Below are 25,932 nucleotides of genomic sequence, written 5' to 3' on the forward strand. Positions count from 1 at the left end.
GGAGGTGGGGAAGAGACTGAAATATTTAATAAATAAATAAAGAAAGAAAGAAAAAAATTGAAAAAAAAAGCAAAAAAAAAAAAAAGAATTTGGAGCCTCTGAATGTATTAACCCCCAGGATTTCAGTAAACCCATCCAGGAAGTACTCATTGAGATGACAGACGGGGGAGCAGACTACTCTTTTGAGTGCATCGGCAATGTGAAGGTCATGAGAGAAGCCCTCGAGAGGGTGCACAAAGGCTGGGGAGTCAGTGTGGTGGTTGGCATAGCTGCTTCAGGTGAAGAAATCACCACTCGCCCATTCCAGCTGGTGACAGGACGCTCATGGAAAGGCACTGCCTTTGGAGGATGGAAGAGTGTAGAGAGTGTCCCAAAGCTGGTGTCTGAATATGTCAAAAAAGATTAAAGTTGACGAATTTGTAACTGACACTCTAACCTTCGACCAAATCAACCAAGGCTTTGACCTGATGCACTCGGGGAAAAGCATTCGAACCGTTCTAAAGATGTAAGTTTAGAAGAGAACACTGTCCTTCCTGTACTTTTTCCTGTGATCAGAAGAGAATAGACTGACAGATCTGCTTCAGAAACTACTAGAAGGAGTGCGTGTAATCATGTCTATAATCAAGGACAAGGCAAATAATCAATCACAGTCAGTTTTCTGAACTCTCCACGTAAATAATTGCTGCTCAAGAAATATTTTAACATAATAAAAATACTTTCTGCATTTGTGAGTAAATTGAAAAAAAAAAGAAAATGACTGTTGTCCATAGAACAATATTTTATCTGCATGGCTACTGCCCCTGTTGAAGCCACTCTTCATGAGTGTTCACATGAGACTCTATGTGGGCTGTGCTCATTTAGAAAGCTCTAACTACATACATTTTCCTAGACCTTCTCTTACTAATTTTTCAGTCATATTTTTTCCAAAGCCTTGATCATCCACCCAGTTAAGGCACCGGCTTTCACCTAAGCTTACCCTCCAACCATTTCTCTCCAAGAAAAAAATGAACAACCAAGTACACCAACCAAAGTTATTCCTTCACCATTACACTTCAGAAATGTCTCAAAATGGTGGTGCAATTGTCAGGTGACACAGCAGATCTACAGAAACAATATAGGCCACGTGGAACCCTTCCTTTGCTTCCCTTTGGGAACTCCTCATAAGAACATAGATATAAGCGAGGGAAAGAAAGCAATATACCAGGAATGAGGATCATAGATACTTAGACAGTTTTTTCATGGGACTTATTTGTGCCTTCAAGGTTGTGAGGGGTTGAGTGAGGATGACCCCCATAAGCTTTTAAGTTTGCATGTCTGTTCTCCAGGTGGTGGGACTGTTTTCAGGAGGTTAAAAGGTCCTGTCTTACTGGAGGTGGTGTGTTTCTGGGTAGGCTTTGAGAATTCAAAAGCCCATGCCACTTCCCAGGTCTCTTTCTTTGCCTTGCACTTGTGGATTAGGTGTGAACTCTCAGCTACTGTTCAAGTTTCATGCTGGTCTGATTGTTAACATGATGTTCATGGACTCTAACCCTCTGAAATCATGAACTCCCAAATTAAATGCTCTCTTTTATAAGTTGCCTTGGTCATAATGCTTTGTCACAGCAATAGAAATGTAACTAAGAGGGTCTACTCGAGAAGAATCTCATGTCTACCATTTTTCTCTGATAATCAAGTGCTGTTGTGTATACCCAGCTTAATATCTTGCTTATTCACATAGAAGCGATCTCTACTTAGTTCTCCTCTATATAGTCTCTGCTAAGGTGTAATAGTAGGCTAAAGCCTGCCTCTCCAAAGGAAAGCAGTTCACAGAGGGATTGTAGGGCATTCCTTCAAAATCCTAAGGGGCTTTGGAACAATGCAATAGGTTCTAAACATCACAACTGCCACCAACCGTTACATCTTCTGAATTCAAGTGGCAGAGCCTTACACTGTGGTCTACATTTGTGACAGAGCCTTACACCGTGGTCTTCATTTGTGGCAGAGCCTTCCACAGTGGTCTACATTTGTGACAGAGCCTTACACCGTGGTCTTCATTTGTGACAGAGCCTTACACTGTGGTCTACATTTGTGACAGAGCCTTACACCATGGTCTTCATTTGTGACAGAGCCTTACACCGTGGTCTTCATTTGTGGCAGAGCCTTCCACCGTGGTCTTCATTTGTGACAGAGCCCTACATAGTGTCTACTTTTGTGGCAGGGCCTTTTTTAGAATTCCCATCTAAAAGAGGAATATGTTGCTACCCAGAGGCTAGAGAGGCTCAAGAGACATTGTGACATCATTTTTGGCTTGAGAAGCCTTATATAGTAATTTATCCTTCTTCATAGAAGAGAGTATTTCAAATTGTCCCACAAATTTGAACCCCTTGAAATTTCAACCACAGAAGTTTCCTTTAAGTGTATTTTCCATTCTCTGATATGAAAATGTGTTATGAAAAAGTCTAGACTATTTGCTACTGTTTTCTCACCATAATGGCCTAAAGAAGGAAAAGACATTGAAAGCCCTTTGAACTAAATTATGACAGAACTGAAAAGCTAATCTATCCTGAGTTCAGACAGTGAAGTGAAAGCGAACTACTTCTAGTCCATTCACCTCCTCAAAAAGTCTTCTCAAATCTTTCTTTCACTTGTTGTTAAATTGTTGTTCTTTGAGTCATAGAAGTTCTTACTGTATTATAAATGTATATCCTTTATTAAGTAGATTTTTGTACTTAATTTTTTTCTAGCCTGCTATTTGCCATTTTGTTTTTAAGATGGCATAATTAGTAGCACAATTTTTTTCCAGGAATCATTGTTTTATTAAAAACAAACCAATAAAATAAAATAGGAAAAGTTATGTCCTGAAACACATACCTGAATGAGAATGTCTAAAACATCTCAAGGTTTGTTTACATAAGCCTTCAGCCAGGATGTTAATGAATTCACTACATTTTCAGGCATCTTGCAGTAACATGTTACTATAAAAGCACATCAGTGCATAAATAAGTGTTTGAACAGAAAAAAAAATGCATGTGGGTATCCTATGATGAAAGTCACAAAATGATGTGAGTAGCACAATTTTTTAAAAAAGTTTGATGAAGTCTAATTATTTTTCCTTTGGCAGTTTCAGAGTTTTGTGTCCTGCTGAGAAATTTTTTACTTAATCTAATGATGCTAAAAAATTTTCTTTGGTTTTACTCCAAGAAGTTGTATGCGTTTATGTTTTTAATTTAAAATATTTTATATGTATTTGTGCATGTCTCTGTGTGTCTATGCCATATATAATGTGTGTATGCACATGTGTGTATGCATACACATGTGTGGATAACAAAAGAAGACATCAGACTGCCTGAAACTGGAGTTACAGACTGCTGTGAGCCATCTGACATGGGTGCTGGGAACTGAACTTGTGTCCTATGGAGGAACAGCAAGAATTCTTAACTACTGAGACATCTCTCCAGTACCAAATATGACTTTTATTATACTTAGTTTTGTAACCTATTTTAGTCCATTTTTATATAAAAGTATGAAGATTAGAGAATTTTTATATAAATATGCAGCTAACCAGAGTGTTAGTTGAAATAGTATCTTTTCCTTATTGTTTTGTATCCTCAAATTCACATATTATTATCTCCCCTGCCTTCCTTGCATTTTTATAAAGAATATCCAGAAATCTGAGACACTATCTTGACCTAGAGACAAGTAACAGAAAAGATATTCAGCATGGATACTTGACATACAATGTGTTTTCACTTCCTTTATAAGCCATTAAAATGCTTTGCCAGTTATAAGGTGTTAAATAAATACACTATATTGTGTTTCCACCTGGAAACCTTGTAATAAAGGCCTTCCTTGCTTTGCATGATGGTACAAGGTCAAAATATGACTATGCAAAATGGAGTTTCAAAAATCTTAATAATCAATAGAAAAATATGATTGTTTCATGGCCCTTACAATTTTTGTCAAAGCTTTAAAAAATTTCCTGTTGACTATAAATACACAGAAAAAATTAAAGCAAGATTTGTATTTATTTTGAATACTAATCTAAAACATTAGAAACACTGAGAATAAAAGCCCTTCATTTTTAGTTTGAACAGGGTTTGCACTTCCTTTCAATGTATAACTCAGGGCGAGCCTCTTATTCTATCTTGATTGTCATGACCCTGCCTACATTTGCATTTGTTCCTATCATTTTGCCCTCTGTGTTTCCATTGTCGAGGAACTAGAGTTCCTGCAATGCAAAGCTTCTAGCCAGCACACTTCTAGGTGCTCTTCATCCCGGTCATCCCAAACTTCCTGCTTTTATTTTGGCAAGCCACCCTTCAGCAAGTCTCTGGATGCAGCAAAAGAGGCTCTTTTTTCAATATCAAATGCGTCCAGCCAACTATTTATTCTATAAGGTCAGGTGTGTTAAATTCTAATTGTATCTCCAGAATTATAATTTTTCTTTTCTTTGCTGCCAATGACTGATATCTTTGTTGGTCAGTTCTATCTTGATTACCCCATTTGTAGAAGCCCACGTGGGTTCTCACTGGGAGATGAAGGGCACAGCATACAACTGCATGCTTTGCTGTGTGTTCACACAACACAAATAGATTTTGAAGGAAGTCAGGTTAGTCCTTGGGATGCTGCCCATCTTTTATTGACAGTAATTTGCACACTTAGGAGTGAACAGCCATATTTGCTATGTTTGCAACTATTGACAGTTAATACAATGACAACTGAAATCTGATTCATGTTTCAATATTTTAAACAATATATTATATAAATAATATATGTGCATGTTAGACTTTTGGAAGATGAAGACTAACTGAAGTGGAAGAAAATAAATGAATTTTGGCCTTCTTGACATGTCATTAGAACTTCCTCTATATGTGATGAAGAAATCAAAGATGTTTTCCCACCTACACAGGCTGACACTCAGATAGATTAGATTGTGTAATGGTTGCCACCTACATAGGCTGACACTCAGACCAGACTAGATTGTACAATGGTTCTCACCTATACAGGCTGACATTCAGATCACGCTAGACTAGACTGTGTCATGGTTCTCACCTACACAGGATGACATTCAGATCACACTAGACCATGTCATGGTTCTCACCTACACAGACTGACATTCAGATCACAGTAGACTGTGTCATGGTTCTCACCTACACAGGATGACATTCAGATCATGCTAGACTAGACTGTGCCATGATTATTACATACACAGGCTTTCAATCATCTTAGACTAGATTGTTTTATGAAGTAAGCAAATCTTAAATCAGAACTTAGTTGAATTATAGTTTAAATAAAGCAAAAACTTTAGGATGATTTTCCTATTTTTAACCATTTAAGTGAACTTTTTTTGTGTCTCTGTACCTCCTTGTCAACCTTTGTGCCCAGGATAGAACTCAACCAGGATCAAGTACACATAAACTTTACTCTTAAAATGCACTTATTCCCTCTTAAAATCCTGAGAGGATCATTTTTTAAAATCTTTTTGACTTTCACTTTCCTTGATGAATAATTGCACATATCGGGATAAAAGTCAATATATGAGACCTTTGACCTTTCAGTGTAGCACCAAATGGTTTGCAACACTAAAATGTTGCATAGTGGATAGTTATGGATCTGATTTTCAGAAGTACTAGTGAATTTCATATTGTCTCACAGAAGTTAACAAAGTACATCATTTTAGCCATCTTGAGAAGGTACTCATTGATTTATAATCAATGTTATTTAAGCTGGGATGAGCTGACAAAACACATAGGTGTCTATTTTATCTTGGCAGACAGTGTCCTGCTTTGATTCTATCTAGAGAAACAACAAAAATCATTAAAGCATAATTTGGAAAGTGGGAAAAGTACTCACTAACAAGACACTAGGACACTTGGGAAATCAGCACATCTAGCTTTGTGGAAAACAACAGAGGCTGAACTGACAAGCTCTAGATGACAGGGATAACTACAGCAGAGAAAGGAGGCCATTCTTGCATGGGTTGAAGATTTAATCATTTGGAGGGAAGAAAAAGAATGACTCTTAGAAACCTAAAGCAGGTACAGAGACAACCAGACAAACACCACAGACAAGTTCAGCCTGACTGTAACATAGGGTCACAGAAGAGGACAGCTGGGTGTCCTCACTATGAAAATCCCTCAGCAGCTCTCGTGAATGGGTAGGAAAGGGGCAGAATGAAGACGAAATCAGCTGAGAGGTGAGAGACATTCAGTCCAGGTTGGCAGCACTGTCAACAGAGAAGGGTGGGGGATTCCAGAGGCATTAGAGAGGTCAGAGGGAAAGAACTTCCAAGCACATTTTGTGTATAACAAATGACCCAGCCTTCTGGCTTGAACAGTGGATGGTTACAGTAAGACAGTAGTTAATAATGGAAGCTGGTCAAGTTATTAAAAAACTGGAAATTTGACTTAGAAAATTCTGATTTTGAAAGAGATGATCATAAAATAAAATTTCTATTAAGTCTGCAGTATCTTATTTTTCTTTCTGTTCCCTGGATGGTTGAGATTGACAAATATGGTGAGAAAATATACAGAAAAGAGAACACCATTCTACCTTCTGCCCAATGCAGAGAAGCTGTAGGTATAACCCTGTTGACATAATAAAGCTGCTGCCTTTTGGGCAGTAGATTGATGAGTTAGCATGAATGTCTAGGGCAGAGGACATAAATAGCCCCACTGTATTTTAATGTTTAAACAAACTCCAGGGAAGGTAGCCAGGCTTCGGCTACCAGGTGACAGATGGCAGCTTAATAAAGAGACTTTGTTTTAGATGGCAATCAGACTAAGGGGCTGTATAAAGAGCTCATTGACAGTACTCAGAAGAGATGTCACAGGTGCTTGCTACTAGAGCTTCATGATAAAGTTCAAAATGTGTCATGCAGAAAGTCAGTTTTTACCTTTTCCCAACTGTTAACAGGAAAATAATTTAAAATGCTCTCAGCTTACATGGAAGAATATCTCGGTATCTGTTTTTGTCTTTGTTGAGTAGTTCATTCCCAGAGTTGAAGTCATCAGGCACAGTCATTTGTTCTAACTCCTGCAGAAAGTAAAACAAACCACATATTTACCATTTAAAAAGAAGAAAACCCTCCATTTGATTAGCACTGATTATCCTTAAACTCTGTGTGGTATGACCTGTTATTCAATGTTACACAACAAACAAGAGAAACTTGAATCTCGTCTAATAAGGATAGCTGCATAGAATATACTAGTTAAGAGAATGATTCAATGAGTTGTTGATTTAAAAAAAAAGCTAATTCTCAAGATAGTTTTTTCCCTTAACACTATTGTTTACTTTTTCATAAAAAATGAGATAGAGTATTTAATTATTAGGATCTAATTATATCATTTTATAAAAAAAACTATAACAGAAACATTTTAAAACCCTATAAGAAGCCTTAAAATTTACTACTTGAAGAAATTATAGCTGGGATACTGACTAAAGAAAGCTCTTCCTCTCAAAAGATTTTTTTCTTTTTATAAGATTTATTTATTTTGCATATATGAATGTTGGATCTGATGTGTGACTTTATGCCAGAAGAGGGCATCAGACCCCACTATAAATAGTTGTGGGCCACCATGTGGTTGCTGGGAATTAACTCAGGACCTCTGGAAGAGTGGCCAGGGCTTTTAATGGCTGGGCTATCTCTCCAGCTCCTCAAAAGAAATTCTTAAACAAGTATGAATTCACCAAAATTTATGAAGCATTTAGTTCTAGATATTGGAATAAAAAGACAAACTAGAAAATTTTTCCCATCCTTAAGCAGGGAATAAAGAATATTTATCAAATATGTGACTTATAGAAATAATAGTGTTAATGACAGTGTCTAAAGATACATAAGAAAACACCAAGAGAGTAAGCAGAATTCAGCCTGGGTCTTAGGGAACTATCAAAATGACTATGTGAAAAGTAAAGTGAGTAGAAGGATGCAGGAAGGGTGGATGTAACATAGTAACAAGAGCCCAGAGCATCTCATCTAGCTCAGAGATAGGATAAAACTAGGCGTCATTCCCTACGAGATCCATGGAAACCAATACTTGGTGGACATAAGAGGTGAGACAACAGTGGCCCTGGGACCCCGGACTCCCCCACTCCCTAAAACCTCCACGTGGGAGAAAGGCCAGGGCTCCCCCCTCCCCAGGTGCCTTCGGCATTCCTAGCATCAGCAGGGAGCTGGTCTGCTAGACAGCCATATACCCCACCTTCAATGTGTCCTTCCCTGCAAGCTCCGTGGAGACCAATACTTGGTGGACATAAGAGCAGCCAGCAGGTAGCTTGTCTGCTAGACAGTCATCTACCGTGCCCCCAACGCATCGTTCCCTGCAAGCTCCGTGGAGACCAATTCTTCGTAGACATAAGAGACATAAGAGCTGAAGGAAAAGATGGGAAGGCGCCAATGCAAGAACTCCTCCAACATCCTAAAAAGCAACATATTACCACCAGAACCCAGAGGACACACATCAGGAAGACTTGATCATTCTAACCCAGAAGATGCAGAAGAAAATGACTTTAAACATTACTTAACAAAAATGATGGAGACCTTTAAAGAGAAAGTGGAAAAATTCCCTTAAAGAAATGAAGGAGAAGACAAATAAAAACTGGAAGAAATTAACAAATCCCTCAAAGAAAATCAAGAAAAAGCAATCAAACAGGTGAAGGAAACAGTTCAAGATTTGAAGATTGAAATAGAGGAAATAAAGAAAACATAAACCGAGGGAACTCTGGAAATGGAAAATCTGGGTAAATGAACAGGAACTCCAGAGACAAGTATAACCAACAGAATACAAGAGAGAGAAGAAAGAATCTCAGATGCTAAAGATACTATTGAGGAAATAGACTCATTGGTCAAAGAAAACACTAAATCCAGCAAATTCTTAACACAAAACATTCAGGAAATCTGGAACACCATGAAAAGACCAAACCTGAGAATAATAGGGGTAGAAGATGAAGAATTCCAGCTCAAAGGCACAGAAAATATATTCAACAAAATTATAGGAACTTTCCCAACCTAAAGAATATACCTATGAAGATACAAGAAGCTTACAGAAGACCAAATAGACTGGATCAAAAAAAAAGAAAATATCCCCTTGCCATATAATAATCAAAACACAAAACATACAGAACAAAGAAAGAATATTAAGAGCTGCAAAAGAAAAAGGTAAAGTAACATATAAAGGAAAACCTATCAGAATTACACCTGACTTCTCAGTGGAAACCATGCAAGCCAGAAGGTCCTGAATAGATGTGCTGCAGACACTAAGAGACCATGGATACAAGCCCAGACTACTATACCCAGCAAAGCTTTCATTCATCAATGATGGAGAAAACAAGATATTCAATGACAAAAACAGATTTAAATAATACATATGCATAAATCCAGCCTTACAGAAAGTACTAGAAGGAAAGCCATAACCCAAGGAAGCTAACTACACTCACAATAACACAGGCATCTGATAACCACCACCAGCATAGTCCATAGAAGGGAAACACACAAACATGACTACCAAAAGATAACCAGAGCCAACAACAACTGGTCATTAATATCACTTAATATCAATGGTCTCAATTAACCTATAAAAAGACACAGGCTAAGAGAATGGATACGTAAACAGGATCCAGCATTCTTCTGTTTACTAGAAACACACCTCAACCTCAAAGACAGACACTACCTTGGAATAAAGCATTGGGAAAAGGTTTTCCAATGAAACTGACCTAAAAAACAAGCAGGTGTGGCTATTCTAATATCTAATAAAATTGATTTCAAACTAAAATCAATTAGATCAATTAGAAGAGCTGGAGAAGGACATTTTATACTCATAACAGGAACAATTCATCAAGATGAAGTCTCAATCCTGAATATCTATGCCCCTAATTCAGGAGTATCCACATATGTAAAAGAAACATTACTGAAACTTGAATCGCACATCAAACCCCACACACTAATAATATGAGATTTCAAAACTCCTCTCTCAACAATGGACAGGTCAAACAGACAGAAACTTACCAGAGAAGTAAGAGAACTAACAGATGTAATCAAATGGATTTAAGAGACATGTATAGAACATTCCACCCAAACAAAAAAGAATATACCTTCTTCTCAGCACCTCATGGGACCTTCTCTAAATTGATCACATTCTCAGTAACAAAGCAAGCACCCACAGATAAAAAAAAATGAAGTAATCCACTGTGTCTTATCAGATTACCATGGAATAAAGTTAGAATTTAACAATACTACTCTCAGAAAGCCTATAAACTCACGGAAACTGAACAGTCAACTACTGAACCACTCCTGGGTCAAGGAGAAATAAAGAAAGAAATTAAAATCTTCCTTGAATTCAATGAAAATAAAGGCACAACATATCCAAACCTATGGGACACCATGAAAGCAGTGCTAAGAGGAAATTTCATAGCATTAAGTGCCCACATAAGGAAAATGGAGAAAGCTCACATCAATGACCTGACAGCATGCCTGAAAGCTCTAGAAAAAAAAAAAGAAGAAGAAGCAGACTCACCCGAAAGGAGAAGAAGACAGGAAATAATCAAGTTGAGTACTGAAATCAACAAAATAGAAATACAGAAAACAATCCAAAGAATCAATGAAACAAAGAGCTGATTCTTTGAGAAAATCAACAAGACTGACAAACTCTTATCCAAACTTATCAAAAGGCAGAGAGAGAATATCCAAATTAACAAAATCAGAAATGAAAAGGGGGACATAACAACGGACACTGAGGAAATTCAGAGAATTATTAGGTCCTACTACAAAAATCTATACTCCACAAAGCTGGAAAATGTAAAAGAAATGGACAATTTTTTAAGATAGATACCACCTACCAAAATTAAATCAAGACCAGGTGAACAATTTAAATAGACCTATAAACTGTGAGGAGATAGAAGCTGCCATCAAAAACCTCCCAACCAAAAAAAAGCCCAAGGCTGGATAGTTTTAGTGCTGAATTCTACCAGAACTTTCAAGAAGAGCTATCCTCCTCAAAGTGTTCCACATAATAAAAACAGAAGGTTCATTTCCAAACTCTTTTTATGAAGCTACAGATAACCTGATACCAAAACCACACAAATACTGAACAAAGAAAGAGAATTACAGACCAATCTCAGCATTCTTTTCTGTCTTCCCCGCCTACCTATATTCTGACCTATCAGGCCAAGCAGTTTTCTTTATTAATTAACCAATGAAATCAACACATAGAAAGAAGACCCACCTAAATCAGATACCAAGGGATGATGAAATAGGGTCTTTTTTTTATTATTACTTAAAAAAAAAACAATCCAAATTTCCATTCCCTCCCCTCCTCCCAGTCCCCTTCCTCTCCCTCCATAGACCCTCCTCCCACCTCTCCAACCCTAAGGAAGTGTTATGCACCCCGCCCTGTGGAAAGTCCAAGGCCCTCCCTACTACGTCTATATTGAGCAAGGTTTACATCCAAAGAGAATAGGATCCCATGAACCTGGTATATGCAGTAGAGACACATCCCAGTGTCACTATCAGTGGTCCCCTCAGTCTGCTCTAGTTGTCAGCCCCCTTCAGAGGGGCTTGGTTGTTGCCATGCTCATTCACTCCCAGTCCAGTTGGAGTTGGTGAGCTCCCATTAGCTCAAGCAAACTGTCTCAGTGGATGACCCCCTCATGGTCTTGAATTCCTTGCTCATATTCTCACTCCTTCCACTCTTCAAATGGATCTTGGGAGCTCAGTTCAGTGCTCTGATGTGGATCATTGCCTCTGTTCCCATCTGTTGTTGGACAAAGGTTCTCTGGTGATATCATCAGTCTGACTACAGGGTAAGGTCAGTTTAGACACCCTCTCCTCTATTGCTTAGTGTCTTAGCTGAGGTCATCCCTGTGGTTTCTTGGGCATTTTTCTAGAGCCAGGTTTCTTGCTAACTCCATAATGGCTCCCTCAATCAAGATATCTCTTTCCTTGCTCTCATATCTGTCCTTCCTCCATCTCGACTATCCCATTCCCTCAAGTTCTCTTCAAACCCCCTTCTCCCCTTCCTTCTACCTCCTGCTCCCCCTGCTCCCAAATTTTTGTCTGATTCCAATTTCCAAGTGGGTCTGTATATATTTTTCTTTGGGTTCACCTTATTACTTAGTTTCTCTAGGATCCTGAACATCTAGGCTCATTGCCCTTTGTTTATGACTCGTATCCACTTATGAGTGAGTACGTACCATATTCATTTTTGGGGGTCTAGGTTACCTCACTCAGGATACTAATTCTGTCCATTTGCATACAAAATTTAAGATGTCATTATTTTTTACTGCTGAGTAGTACTCTAATGTGTAGATGTGCCACTCTTTCTTTATCCATTCTTCAGTTGAGGGGCATCTAGGTTGTTTCCAGGTTCTGGCTACTACATATAAAGTTGCTATGAACATAGTTGAACAAATGCTCTTGTAGTATGATTGAGCATCTTTTGGGTTTATTCCCAAGAGTGGAATTGCTGGATCCTGAGGTAGGTTGATTCCCAGTTTTCTGAGAAACCACCACACTGATTCCCAAAGTGGTTGCACAAGTTTGCATTTCCACCAGCAATGGATGAGTATTCCCTTGCCCCACAACCTCTCCAGCATAAGCTATCATTAATGTTTTTGATTTTAGCCATTCTGGCAGCTGTAAGATGGTATCTCAAAGTTGTTTTGATTTGCATTTCCCTGATAGCTAAGGTCGAAGAAAATGTCCTTAAGTATCTTTTGACCATTTGAAATTATTCTGATGAGAATTCTCTGTTTAGTCCAGTACACCACTTTTTAGTTGGGTTATTTAGAATTTTAATGTCTAATTTCTTGAGTTCTTTATATATTTTGGAGATCAGTCCTTTGTCTGACGGGGGGTTTACCTAGGTCAAGCACTATGGTACTATGGCCAGATTGACAATTTTATTCCTTCTGAAAACCAATTCCAAAACTAACCCAGAAAGAAATCCTTAAGAAGAATCAGAAAAAAAGTCACACAACAGTAATTAAAGATAGTCCTAATATATGGTAAAATCCTAAAAATCTTGAATCAGTACATGAACAATAAAGTCAATTTTTAAAAAATCTAAGATAAAATACATCAGCAGAACTTTCAGTAGAGTCTTAAGACAAATGGACAGATATACAATAGTGGTTCCTTCCAAACATTAAGTCAAGTTAAAAATCTAACCAGACACTAGATGAAAGATTCAAATACTAAAAACAATTTTAATAGCACCAAGAAAATATAAAATTATTATGTTCCTAGAATGAAATGGATAATACTAAAAATATAAAAACTCAGAAGTTCTTTGGTCACCAGATTTCACTACTAAAAATTAGCTATTCTCTTATGGTAAACAAGTATATATGCATGTGCTCATATCTATGTGTATATGCTACACATTTAAACAGAAAAGGAATATTTTCTTCATTATATGAAGTGCAATTAATATGAGAAATAATAAGAAAGATTTTGGATAAAGAACCACATGTAAATAGGCAATGTTTTAAAATATGGAAAGATAATTTTGTATTTAAAAATACAAAAATGACAAATCATCAACCAAAGTCATGATGGATAAATTTGAAAATGTGATAGCCCAAAATACTCTTTTTTAGGAATTTGTTCTTTAAAAAGACAAATGTATAATATACATATGAAGGATGTTTGATATTTAAAAAGCAGGGAATAGAACAGACTAAATGTCCTGGAACTATTACAAGAAATTAAGATGCTTGGCATGTGATTAACTCAAAGTTTCAGCTGTAAACACTGGTCATATGAATGAAAACTGTCTGTCATAGGAAAGACTCTTTAAAGAGGTAGACACATGAAGACAGAACATCCCAATACTTCACGCTTACAGGACAAGCCTATAGTCAAAGGGGAATTAGGGGGAAGTTGGGGGAGGAGAAAGGAGCATACCTACATATTTTATACCTTTTTATGCTATGTTGATTATTTTTACCATGTACATCTATTATTTTTAAAATATGACATTTAAAAATACAAGCAATGCACTTCGCAAAAAGGAAGAAAAAAGCAAAAGGAACTTTTGGTTGTGGTATAGAAAAGAAAATTATAAACTTTTCTTTAGACCAACATATTTACCAAAAACTCACGGATGATATCATATTCATCTTTTTTCTGGAGCATTTTCAGACAATCCCTCATGGCAGACTGTGAAGAGTAGTTGAATATTAATGGTCGGATCTGCGCCAACTGAGTCAGCTCCTTTTCAGAGACAGTTGTTTTAACATCTGAGGAACAGAAAGGACCACATTTCTAAGTAGGACACGGGAACAATACAAATAAAGACTTTGTTAGAATGTAATATTAATAGCTTCTAGATGAGTTTCCAAACAGTCCTTACTGAGGTGAGATGTCCTTCTATATGCTGCGAATATATGTTCTTCTAATTAGCTAATTAAAGCTGCTTTAGCCTATGAAAAGACAGAATATAGCTAGGCAGGCAGTTCAATAATACAGGAGAAGAAGAACAAGTTTGAGAACAATGCAAACCAGCTGCCCAAGAAAAGAGATGCCAGCAGTAGCCTAAGGAGAAAGATGCCAGTCTATATGGTATTCTGTAAACATCTTGCCATATAATAATAAAAACGGAAAACAAACAGAATAAAGAAATAATATTAAGAGCTGCAAAGGAAAAAGGTCAAGTAACATATAAAGGCAGACCTACCAGAATTAAACTCGACTTCTCAACAGAAACCATGAAAGTCAGAAGGTCCTTTCAGAAGGTGCAGACACTAAGAGACCACAGATGCAAGCCCAGACTACTATACCCAGCAAAGCTTTCAATCACCATCGACAGAGTAAACAAGATATTCCATGACAAAACCAGATTTAAACAATACTTATCCACAAATCCAGACCTACAGAAAGTACTAGAAGGAAAACTCAACCCAAAGAAGCTAAGTGCACCCACAAAAACACAGGCAACAGATAACCTCACACAAGAAAGCCCCAAGAGGGAAACACATGAACAGTACCACTGAAAAATAACAGGTATTAGCAATAACTGATCATTAATATCTCTTAATATCAATGGATTCGATTAACCTATAAAAAGACAAAGACTAACAGAATGGATATGAAAGCAGATCCTTCTTCTGTATACAAGAAACATACCTCAACTTCAAAGACAATCATTACCTCAGAGTAAAAGGTTGGAAAAAGGCCGGGCAGTGGTGGCGCACGCCTTTAATCCCAGCACTCGGGAGGCAGAGGCAGGCGGATCTCTGTGAGTTCGAGACCAGCCTGGTCTACAGAGCTAGTTCCAGGACAGGCTCCAAAGCCACAGAGAAACCCTGTCTCGAAAAACCAAAAAAAAAAAAAAAAAAAAAAAAAAAAAGGTTGGAAAAAGACTTTCCAATTAGATGGATCTAAGAAGCAAGCAGGTGTAACTATTCTAATATCTAACAAAATAGACTTCAAACTAAAATCAATCAGAAGAAATGGAGGACACTTTATATTTGTCACAGGAAAAAAAATCCATCAAGATGAAGTCTTAATCCTGAACATCTATGCCCCAAATAAAAGAGCAACCACACATGTAAAAAAAAATTACTAAAGCTTAAATCACACACCAAACCCCACACAGTAATAGTAGGAGACTTCAACATCCCAGGTCAGCCAGACAGAAACTTAACAGAGAAATAAGAGAACTAACAGATGTCATAAGTCAAATGGACTTAACATACATCTCTAGAACATTTCACCCAAACACAAAAGAATATACATTCTTCTCTGCACCTCATGGAGTCTTCTCCAAAGTTGACAACATATTCAGTAACAAAGCAAACCTCAACAGAAACAAAAAAGAACTGGAATAACCACCTCTATCTTACCAGATCACCATGGTTTAAAGTTAGAATTCAACAACACTATTTGCCAAAAGTCTACAAACTCATGGAAATTGAACAATGCACAATTGAATCACCCTTGTTAAGAAAGAAATTAACACTTCTTAGAATTCAACAAAAATGAAAGTACCACATACCCAACCTATGGAGCACTATGAAAGCAGTGCTAAGAGGAAAGTTAATAGCACTAAGTGCCTACATAAAGAAAGCAGAGAAATCTCATGCTAGCAACTTAATAGCATACCTGAAAACTCTAGAACAAAAAGAAACAGGAGGAGTAGATGATAGAAAATAATTAAATTGAGAGCTGAAATCAATAAAATAGGAAAAAAGAAAACAATACAAAGAATCAATGAAACAAAGAGCTTGTCCTTTGAGAAAAAAAAAAAAACAAGATAGACAAACCCTTATCCAAACTAATAAAAAAAAAACAGAGAGAGAGAGAACATCCAACTTAACAAAATCAGAAATGAAAAGGGGAACGGACATAACAATAGATACCAAGGAAATCCAGTTAATCATTAGGTCATACTACAAAATCCTGTACTCCATAAAATTAGAAAATGTAAGAAATGGACAATTTTCTGGAAAGATACCACATACCAAAATTAAGTCAAGACCAGGCGAACAATTTAAATAGACTTATAACCTGTAAAGAAATAAAAGCAGTTATCAAAAGCCTCCCAACCAAAAAAAAGCCCAGGGTTGAATGGTTTCAGTGCAGAATCCTACCAGAACTTCTAAGAAAAGCTAATACCTATACTCCTCAAATTGTTCAACATTAACAGAAACAAAAGGAACATTGTGAAACTCTTTTTTATGAAGCTACAGATACCCTAATAAAAAAAACACACAAAAAAACTCAACCAAGAAAAAAAATTACACAACAATCTCCCTCATGAATATTGATGCAAAAATACTCAATAAAATACTGGCAAAAATGAATCCAAGAATACATCAGAAAAATCATCAACCAGAGATGCAGGGATGATTCAACATATGAAAATCTGTCAATGTAATCTACCACATAAACTGAAAGAAAAAAAAAAAACATATGATCATTGCATTAGAAAAACCATCTCAGTAGAAAAACCATTCAGCAAAATCTAACACTCCTTCATGATAAAGGTCTTGGAGAGATCAGAAATAAAAGGAACATATCTAAACATAATAAAAGCAATATAAAGTAAGCCAATAGCCAACATCAAATTAAATGGGAAGAAGATCAAAGCGATTCCACTATAAGCAGGAACAAGACAAGGCTGTTCAATCCATATTATTCAACATAGTTCTTAAAGTTCTAGCTAGAGCAATAAGACAACAAAAGGAGATTGGGGGATACAAATAGGAAAGAAGTCAAACCTCCACTATTTGCAGATCATATGATAATAAACATAAGTGACCCCAAAAATTCTACCAGAGAACTCCTACAGCTGATAAATACTTTCACTGATGTTGCAGGATACAGGATCAACTAAAAAAAAAATCAGTAGCCCTCCTATATGCAAATGATTAAGAAGCTGAGAAAGAAATCAGAGAAACATCACCACTCACAATAGCCATAATACAAAAATAATATATAAAGTACCTGTAACAGGAGGAGTGGGCTTCCTGTCATCCTGGTCACCCAGCTATCTTACACCCGAAATAATCGCACAGAAACTGTATTCATTTAAACACTGTCTGGCCCATTAGCTCTAACTTCTTATTGGCTAATTCTTACATCTTAAATTAACCCATTTCTATTCATCTGTGTATTGCCACATGGCTGTGGCTTACCGGCAAGATTCTAACCAGTGTCTGTCTCAGGCAGGAGATTCATGGCATCTCTCACTCTGCCCTTCTTCCCAGCATTCAGTTCTGTCATCTCTGCCTACCTAAGTTCTGCGACAATCCTAGGTCAAATATAGTTACTGCAGGCTTGCCCCACCCAGTCCAGCATGGAGGAGCTGCTTGCACCTCTGAGAGCCAAGCACACTGCTCCACTTCTAGGCACAAAGCTGGTCCACATTTCCATCAAGCAAGCTGTAGCACTTTACTCACAAACCCCATCAAAATGCTATCTCCTGCAAGAGACAGAGGTCAAATAGGCAACATAGCCCAGAAAGCTGGCATTTTAAAACTGTGCAGCTTTTTCTTCCTGCTATAGCTGAATCAGGAAAATCTCTCTTAAAGCAGCTGTGGCAAGCCACCAGCAAACAGTAAGAAGTTGTGTTAAACTCTGTATTCTATTTGAAGCTCTCTCAGATTTTATGTGGATTTAGTTGATAACATGGACACCACTTTGTAACAGGAAGAGCAGGCTGCTTGTTGTCCTGGCTGCCCGGTTATCTTACACCCAAAATAATCACACAGAAACTGTATTCATTCAAACATTGTCTGGCCCATTAGCTCTAACTTCTTATTGGCTAATTCTTATATCTTGATTTAACCCATTTCTATTCATCTGTGTATTGCCACGTGACTGTTGCTTTCCAGCAAAATTCCAAGCAGCATATATCTCAGTAAGGATATCCATGGCTTCTCTCATTCTACCCTTCTTCCCAGCATTCAGTTTTGTCTTCTTCACCTACCTAAGTTCTACCCTATCAGGCCCAAAGCAGTTTATTTATTCATTAAGCAATGAAAGCAAGACATGAACAGAAGAACCTTCTACACCAGGTTCTGCTCACCAAAGAAGTGAAAGGCCTGTTCAACCTTTAAGTCTTTGTTTTAAAAAAAAATTAAGAAAGAAATTGAAGAAGGTATAAGAAAATAGAAAGATCTCTTATGCTCTTGGATAGGTAGGATCAACATAATAAAAATGGCAAGTCTACCAAAAGCAATCTACAGACTCAATGCAATACCCATCAAAATCCCAACACAATTCTTCAAAGACCTCAAAAGAATAATACTCAACTTCGTATGGAAAAGCATAAAAAAATCCAGGATAGCCAAAACAGTCTTGTACAATAAAGGAACTTCCAGAGTCATTACCATCCCAGACATCAAGCTCTATTACAGAGCTACAGTAATAAAAACAGCCTGATATTGGCATAAAAAGAGAGAGGTTAACCAATGGAATTGAATCAAGATCTCAGATATTAATCTACATACCTATGAACACCTAAGTTTTGATAAAGAAGCTAAACTTATACAATGGGGAAAAACATCTTCAACAAATGGTGTTGACATAACTAAATGTTAACATGTAGAAGAATGAAAATAGATCTATATCTATCCCTATGCACAAAACTCAAGTCCAAATAAATTGAAGACCTCAATATAAATCCAACCACACTGAACCTTACAGAAAAGAAAGTGGGAAGTAGCCTTGAACGCATGGGCACAGGAGACCATTTCCTAAGTATAACACCAGTAGCACAGACACTGAGAGCAGCAATAAATAAATGGCACCTCCTGAAACTGAGAAGCTTATGTAAAGCAAAGAACACAGTCAATAAAACAAAAAGGCAGCCTACTGAATGGAAAAATATCTTCACTAATCCCACATCTGACAGATGACTGATATTCAAAATATATAAAGAACTCAAGAAACTAGATATCAAAATACCAAATAATTCAATTAAAAATGGGGCACAGACCTAAACAGAATTCTCAACATAATAACCTTAAAATGCCAAAAGATACTTAAGGAAATGTTCAACATCCTTAGCCATCAGGGAAATGACTCTGAGATACCATCTTACACCAGTCAGAATGGCTAAGATCAAAAATACTGATGACAACTTAGGCTGGAGAGGATGTGGGGTAAAGGGACAACTCCTCCATTGCTGCTGGTAGTACAAACTCATACAACATCTTTGGAAATCAGTATGGCAGTTTCTCAGAAAACTGGGAATCAACCTACCTCAAGACCCAGCAATACCACTCTTGGGCATATACCCAAAGAATGCTCAATTGTACCACAAGGACATGTGCTCAACTATGTTTATAGCACCATTATTTGTAATAGCCAGAACCTGGAAACAACCTAGATGCCCCTCAAATAAAGAAAGGATCTACTCAATGATTAAAAAAAATAACATCTTGAATTTTGCATGCAAATGAATGGAATTAGAAAACACTATCCTGAGTGAGATAACTCAGACCCAGAATGATGAGCATGGTATGTATTCACTCATAAGTGGATACTAGCTATAAAGTAAAGGATAATGAGCCTATAGTCCATGACCCCAGAGAAGCTAAGTAACAAGGAGAACCCTACGGGAAACATATAGATCTCTCTGAGAAGGGGGAATAGATGAGATCTCCTGAGAAAATTGGGAGCATGGGGGTGGGGAGGAAAGGAAGGCAGAAGGGGAGGAGGGCAGAAGGGTAAGGGAAAGAGAACTTGAGGGAAGGGGATGGTAAAGATGGGGGAAGAACAGAGATTGAGAGCAAGGAAAGAGATATCTTGATTGAGAGAGCCATTATAGGGCTAGCAAGAAACCTGGCAATAGAGAAATTCCCAGGAATCCATAAAGATGACTGTTGGGGGAGGCTGCTTGTTGATTTCCTGACCACCCAAATTCCCGAAATAGACACACAGAAATCTGTATTAATTGCAATACTGTTTGACCAATAGCTTAAGCATCTTTCTGGCTTATTCATATATCTTAAATTAACCAATTTCCATATTTTATATTTACCATGAGGTTTGTGGCCTTCCACAAGATTCCACCTGGCAGCTTGCATCTTTCTCCTCTGGCAGTTCCATGGCTTCTTCCTGACTCTGCCTACTCTATCTATCTATCTATCTATCTATCTATCTATCTATCTATCTATCTATAGATATTTCAGCCTAGCTATATTCTTTTAAGCCATTGGCCAAAAGCAGTTTCTTTATTAACCAATGAAAGAAACACATATACAGAAGGACTTCCCACACCATTTCCCCTTTTCTGTTTAAATAAATGAAAGGTTTTAACTTTAACATAGTAAAATGACATATAACAAAACAGGTATCAAGCAATAATTACAGTTACAATATTTATATATACTTTATCTTTAATCATAACTAAGGAAAACAATAACTATCTATTCTTCAACTCCATCAAAGACTCCAGAAGGATAAGTTACCTAAGTAAACAGGAAGTGCATTGTAAGCAACTTCCAAAACTCTAGAATTGACAGAGACATCTCTTGCTTGGACAGTCACCCCAAGTTCTTCTACATCATTGCAGGTACCATCTTCAGCCTACTGGCCCATAGTATCTGGCAACCTTTTCCATGAAGCAGGAAACCTCAAAGACAGTTCTGCCTATATTGGCGGTTTGTCTGTCACTTTCTTCTATGTCCTGCAGAATGTCTGGCAGATTCTTTCATGAAGCAGGAATCCTGAAGAACTGTCTCATCTTTAGTCAAGTTCAGCAGTCATTCCGTTGTGGATCCTGAATGTCCCTAGCATGTCCAGTTCATCAAGGAGTCCAGGCAAGAGCAGTTACTTGCTCAAACGGCTAGTAAACTCCATAAAGAGCCTCTTCAATGCCCATCTTCCTCTTGAAGTAATTGCTGCTGCCAGGAGCAGATGTGTCTCATTGTCATGAAAAGTCCTAAGTTTTTAAAACATTTTAAAGCCATATTCTGATGGTCTCAGAAAGATCTGAAGAATACCTATCTAACAGAAATATATCTCTATATATCTACAAAACCTAAATAATATGACTACAAGCTTGACTATTAAAGATGACTATCTATTAACCTGTATTTATTTGTATTTATTAATTATACATTACATTTTTAAATGAACTGCACAAACACAATACCTTAATCAAGAGCAGAAATATATATATATATATATATATTTACCTATATATATTTATCAATAAACTAAGGTCCATATCATTGCAAATCTCTATAGCAGATGACCCCAGATAAGACCCTAAACAATACTGGAGAGTGTACCTGGACAAGACTTGCCCTGTAGTCATATTTATAACTACCTTAATTGTCACCATAGAACCTTCATCCAGCAACTGATGGAAGCAGAGACAGAGATCCACAGCAGAGCACTGGATTAAGTTCACAAAGTCCAGTCAAAGAGCAAGAGGAATGAAAATACAAAGAGGTCAAGATCATGATGGGGATACCCACTGAAACACCTTACCTGAGCTAATGGGAACCCATTAACTCCAGCCTAACAGCTATGGAGCCAACGTAGGACCAAACTAGGCCTTCTAAATGTGGGCGACAGTTGTATGGCTGGGACAGACTGTGGGACCACTGGCAGTGGGACCAGGATTTATCCCTATTGCTTGTACTAGTTTTTTGGAACCCATTCTCTTTGGAGGGATACCTTGTTCAACCTAGATAGAGTGGGGAGGGCATTGGCCCTATCTCAAAGCAACGTGGTAGACTTTGCTGACTCCCCATGGGAAGCCTTTCCCCTTCTAAGGAGTGGATGAGCGGTGGGATGGGGGGAAAGTGAAGGGAATGGTAGGAGGGGAAGGAGTGGAACTGAGATTGGTATGTAAAAAGAGAAGATTTTCATAACAACCATCTAGCTTAACAACTTAAGGCATCCATAAAAAAAAGAAAGAACTAGATGTCAGGATTGATATCTGGGTTTTGGTTTGGTTCCATTGGTCCTCCTGTCTGTTCTTATGCCAATACCAGGCTGTTTTCAGTACTGTATCTCTGTAGTAGAGTTTGAAGTCAAGGATTGTGATGCCTCCAGAAGTTCCTTTATCGTACAGAATTGTTTTGGCTATCCTGGGTTTTTTGCTTTTCCATATGAAGTTGAGTACCATTCTTTCAAGGTCTGTGAAGAATTTTTCTGGGATTTTGATGGGCATTGCATTGAATCTGTATACTGCTTTTGGTAAGATTGACATTTTTTACTATGTTAATTCTACCTACCCAAGAGTATGGGAGATCTTTCCATTTTCTGGTGTCTTCTTCACTTTCTTTCTTCAAAGATTTAAAGTTCAAAAAACAAATAATCCAATAAAAAATGGAGTACAGACCTAAACAGAGAACTCTCAACAGAGGAATCTAAAATGGATGAAAGACACTTAAAGAAATGCCCAACATCCTTAACCATCAGAGAAATGCAAATCAAAACAACTTTGAGATTCCATCTTACACCTATAAGAATGGCCAATGATGGAGGTGGGTCTTGTATCTTATCTGTTGCTTTCACTGGTTAACTAATAAAGAAAACTACTTGGCCTGATAGGACAGAAAATTAGGTAGGCAGAGTAGACAGAACAGAATGCTGGGAGAGAGAAGCCGAGTCAATCAGTGGCCATGATTCTCCCACTCCAGACAGACACAGGTTAAGATCTTTCCTGGTAAGCTAGCTCATGGTGCTACACAGAATATTAGAAATGGGTTAGATCAACATGTAAGAGCTAGCCAATAAGAGGCTGAAACTAATGTGCCAGGCAGTGCTTAAAAAAATAAAATTTCCATGTAATTATTTCGGGGCATAAGCTAGCCATGCGGGTGGATTATAACAGGCCAAGATCAAAAACACTGATAACAACTTATGCTGGAGAGGATGTGGGGTAAATGGAACACTTCTGCATTTCTGGTGGGAGGGGAAACTGATAGAACCCCTTTAAATATCAGTATGGCGATTTCTCAGAAAATTAGGAAACAACCTACTTCAAGACCCAGCAATACCACTTTTGGGTATATACCCAAAGGATGCACAATTGTACCACAAGGACATGTGCTCAACTATGTTCACAGCAGCATTGTTTGATACAGTCAGAACCTGGAAACAACCTAAATGCCCCTTGACTGAAAAATATATAAGAAAAATGCGGTATATTTACATAATTGAGTACTATACAACAGGAAAAAATGACATCTTGAAATTTACAGGCAAATGGATACATCTAGAAAACATCATATTGAGTGATATAACCCAAACCCAGAAAGACAAACATCCTATGTACTCACTCATAAGTGGCTTTTAGACATAAAACAAAGGAACCAACCTACAATTCACAATCTCAGAGAACCTAGACAACAATGATGACCCTAAGAGAGACATACATGGATCTAATCTACATGGGTAGTTGAAAAAGACAAGGTCTCCTGAGTAAATTGGGAGCATGAGAACCACGGGAGAGGGTAGAAGGGGAGAGGGGAAAAGGAAGGTGAGTGGAGAAAAATATATAGCCCAATAAAAACAATAAAAAATGGAAAAGAAGAAAAAATAAGAATTAAATAAAAAGGGCAGGTATAATAAAGACTCAGAGATAATAGAAATACAAAGTTTCAGATATAAAACCAGTAAAAACAAGGTAAGCATGTTAAAATACAACACCAAGTTTGGGTAGCTTTTCTTTAGATGATGTTATAACATGGCTCTTAAGTGTAGCCAAAGAGCCATGTAGGAAAGTCTGGTCTCCCAGCATGACTCTCTATTGGCAGTGGTGGAAACTTCCATAGCAGGGTCTAGTTGGGTGATCTTCAAATCATTGGGGAAATATTCTCTTTCCCTTGTCTCTCATGTCCAATGAGTAACAACTTTGCTCTACCACATACATACAAATTCCACAATATACTGCTTAAAACTAACAGTCAACCAGTCTAAGAACCTCAAAGCTGTGAGCTGGTATAAATCTTTTCTCTTTAGTTTTAAAGGTGTTCTGAGACCTTCACACCTAAGTTCTGGATCTACATCACTGCCACCACTCCTCCCATGCCCCGCTTCATTACCTCTTATTTATTATTTCTGCACACATATAACCTAATGAGTCAATTCAATGTTGCTTTCATGTACATGTGTCCAAGACTGACCACTTGTGATTGTTGAGCAGCCTGCACGGAAGCTCGTTTCTGGAGGAAACTGAATCTCTGTCTCGCTGCAGCGGCTGCCCACCTGAACCTCTCATCTAGAAATGGGACCCTGGTGGAATTCCCTCATCCATGTTGGTCTATCCCCTGGTATTATCAGTGTGTCTTGTTCAAGCAACCACATGGCTGAGTGTTCAGGGGTGCATTTTCCCTGCCGTGTCTGGGGAACGCTCTAGCAGCAGGCATCCTGGTCCCCTGGCTCTTACATTCTTTCTGCTTGCACTTCTATGCTGTTTCCCGAGCCTTAAGTGTAGCAGTTGCATTTCATATATAAGCTGGGGATGGACAGCCCTTAAACAGTTTTTAAAATATTTATTGGTCATTTCTATTTCTTCTTTTGAAAACTGTTCAGACTTTTGTGCATTTATGAGCTGGCAGCTTTGTTTCTCTAGTGTTTAATATTTTGCAGTTCTTTATATACTCCAGATATTAACACCATGTCTGAAGTACAGCCAGCAAAGATTTGCTGTCCGTTTATTCTGTTATCAGAAGTTTTTTTTAAACTTCATGTAATCTCATTTCTCAACTTTTAGAAATGTTCTTGTGATGTTTGGGTTCTATTCGGAATTTTTTTTTTGCATTATACCTATGTCCTTAAGTATTTTCCTTTGTTTTATTTGATGAAAGGAGGCCTAGGCACTGTAAGCAGTATCACCCCTGGGCGATGGCCCTGGGTTATGTAATGGAGGCAGCTAAGGAAGCAGCTTTCTTCCCTGGTGCAGCTTCAGTTCTTGCCTCAGAGTTCCTTCCCTGAGCTCATTCCCAGTTTCCCTCTATGGTGGACTATAACCTAAACCCTTTGCTCCTATATTGCTTTTGGTCATAAGTTTATCACAACAATGGAAAGCAAACTAGGACATCCACTGATCATCTCATGAGCTCTAACTTGTGGGTGTGTGGGTGTGTGTGTGAAGGGTGCATGCACAATTATAATTACAAACTTTTAAGAATGTCTTAGAGGCTGGAGATATGAGTCAAGATGGCTAAGAGCACAGACAGCTCTTCTAGCGGTCCTGAGTTCAATTCCCAGCACCCGCATGGTGGCTCACAACATCTCTAGTGGGATCTGATACCCTCCTTCTGGCATAAAGTTGCACATGCACATAGAACATTCATACATGAAATAAATAAATAAATCTTTTTTAAAAAATGACTTAGCCAACCTTAAAGCCTACCCAATAGCCCCAGACTGTACCCCTGCCCCTGGGCTCCATGTTCAGGACCAAACTTTGGCAGAAGACTTCTGTTTTACCTGAGGCTAGGACAATTCTAGGAACGCAAAGTAAAACATTGTCCATAGCCTGG

At 37.8% G+C, this 25,932-nt stretch overlaps 1 protein-coding gene and 1 pseudogene across 1 annotated transcript in view; one reads left to right on the forward strand and one right to left on the reverse strand.

The window, feature by feature from the left end:
- Positions 1 to 705, forward strand: part of LOC126500661 (alcohol dehydrogenase class-3-like) — a 3,297-nt pseudogene extending 2,592 nt beyond the window's left edge.
- Ptpn20 (protein tyrosine phosphatase non-receptor type 20) overlaps positions 1 to 25,932 on the reverse strand; it is an 80,372-nt gene that overhangs the window by 11,628 nt on the left and 42,812 nt on the right. The window contains exons 6-7 of the mRNA XM_050140658.1: positions 14,066 to 14,214; positions 6,924 to 7,014 (exon numbers count right to left, since the gene is read on the reverse strand). Coding sequence (XP_049996615.1) covers positions 6,924 to 7,014; positions 14,066 to 14,214 — 240 coding nt within the window. The remainder of the gene's footprint in view (positions 1 to 6,923; positions 7,015 to 14,065; positions 14,215 to 25,932) is intronic.

This window comes from Alexandromys fortis, unplaced genomic scaffold (assembly GCF_014885135.2).
Source record: "Alexandromys fortis isolate MF-2015 unplaced genomic scaffold, M_Fortis_MF-2015_v1.1 scaffold_46, whole genome shotgun sequence".
NCBI lineage: Eukaryota > Metazoa > Chordata > Mammalia > Rodentia > Cricetidae > Alexandromys > Alexandromys fortis.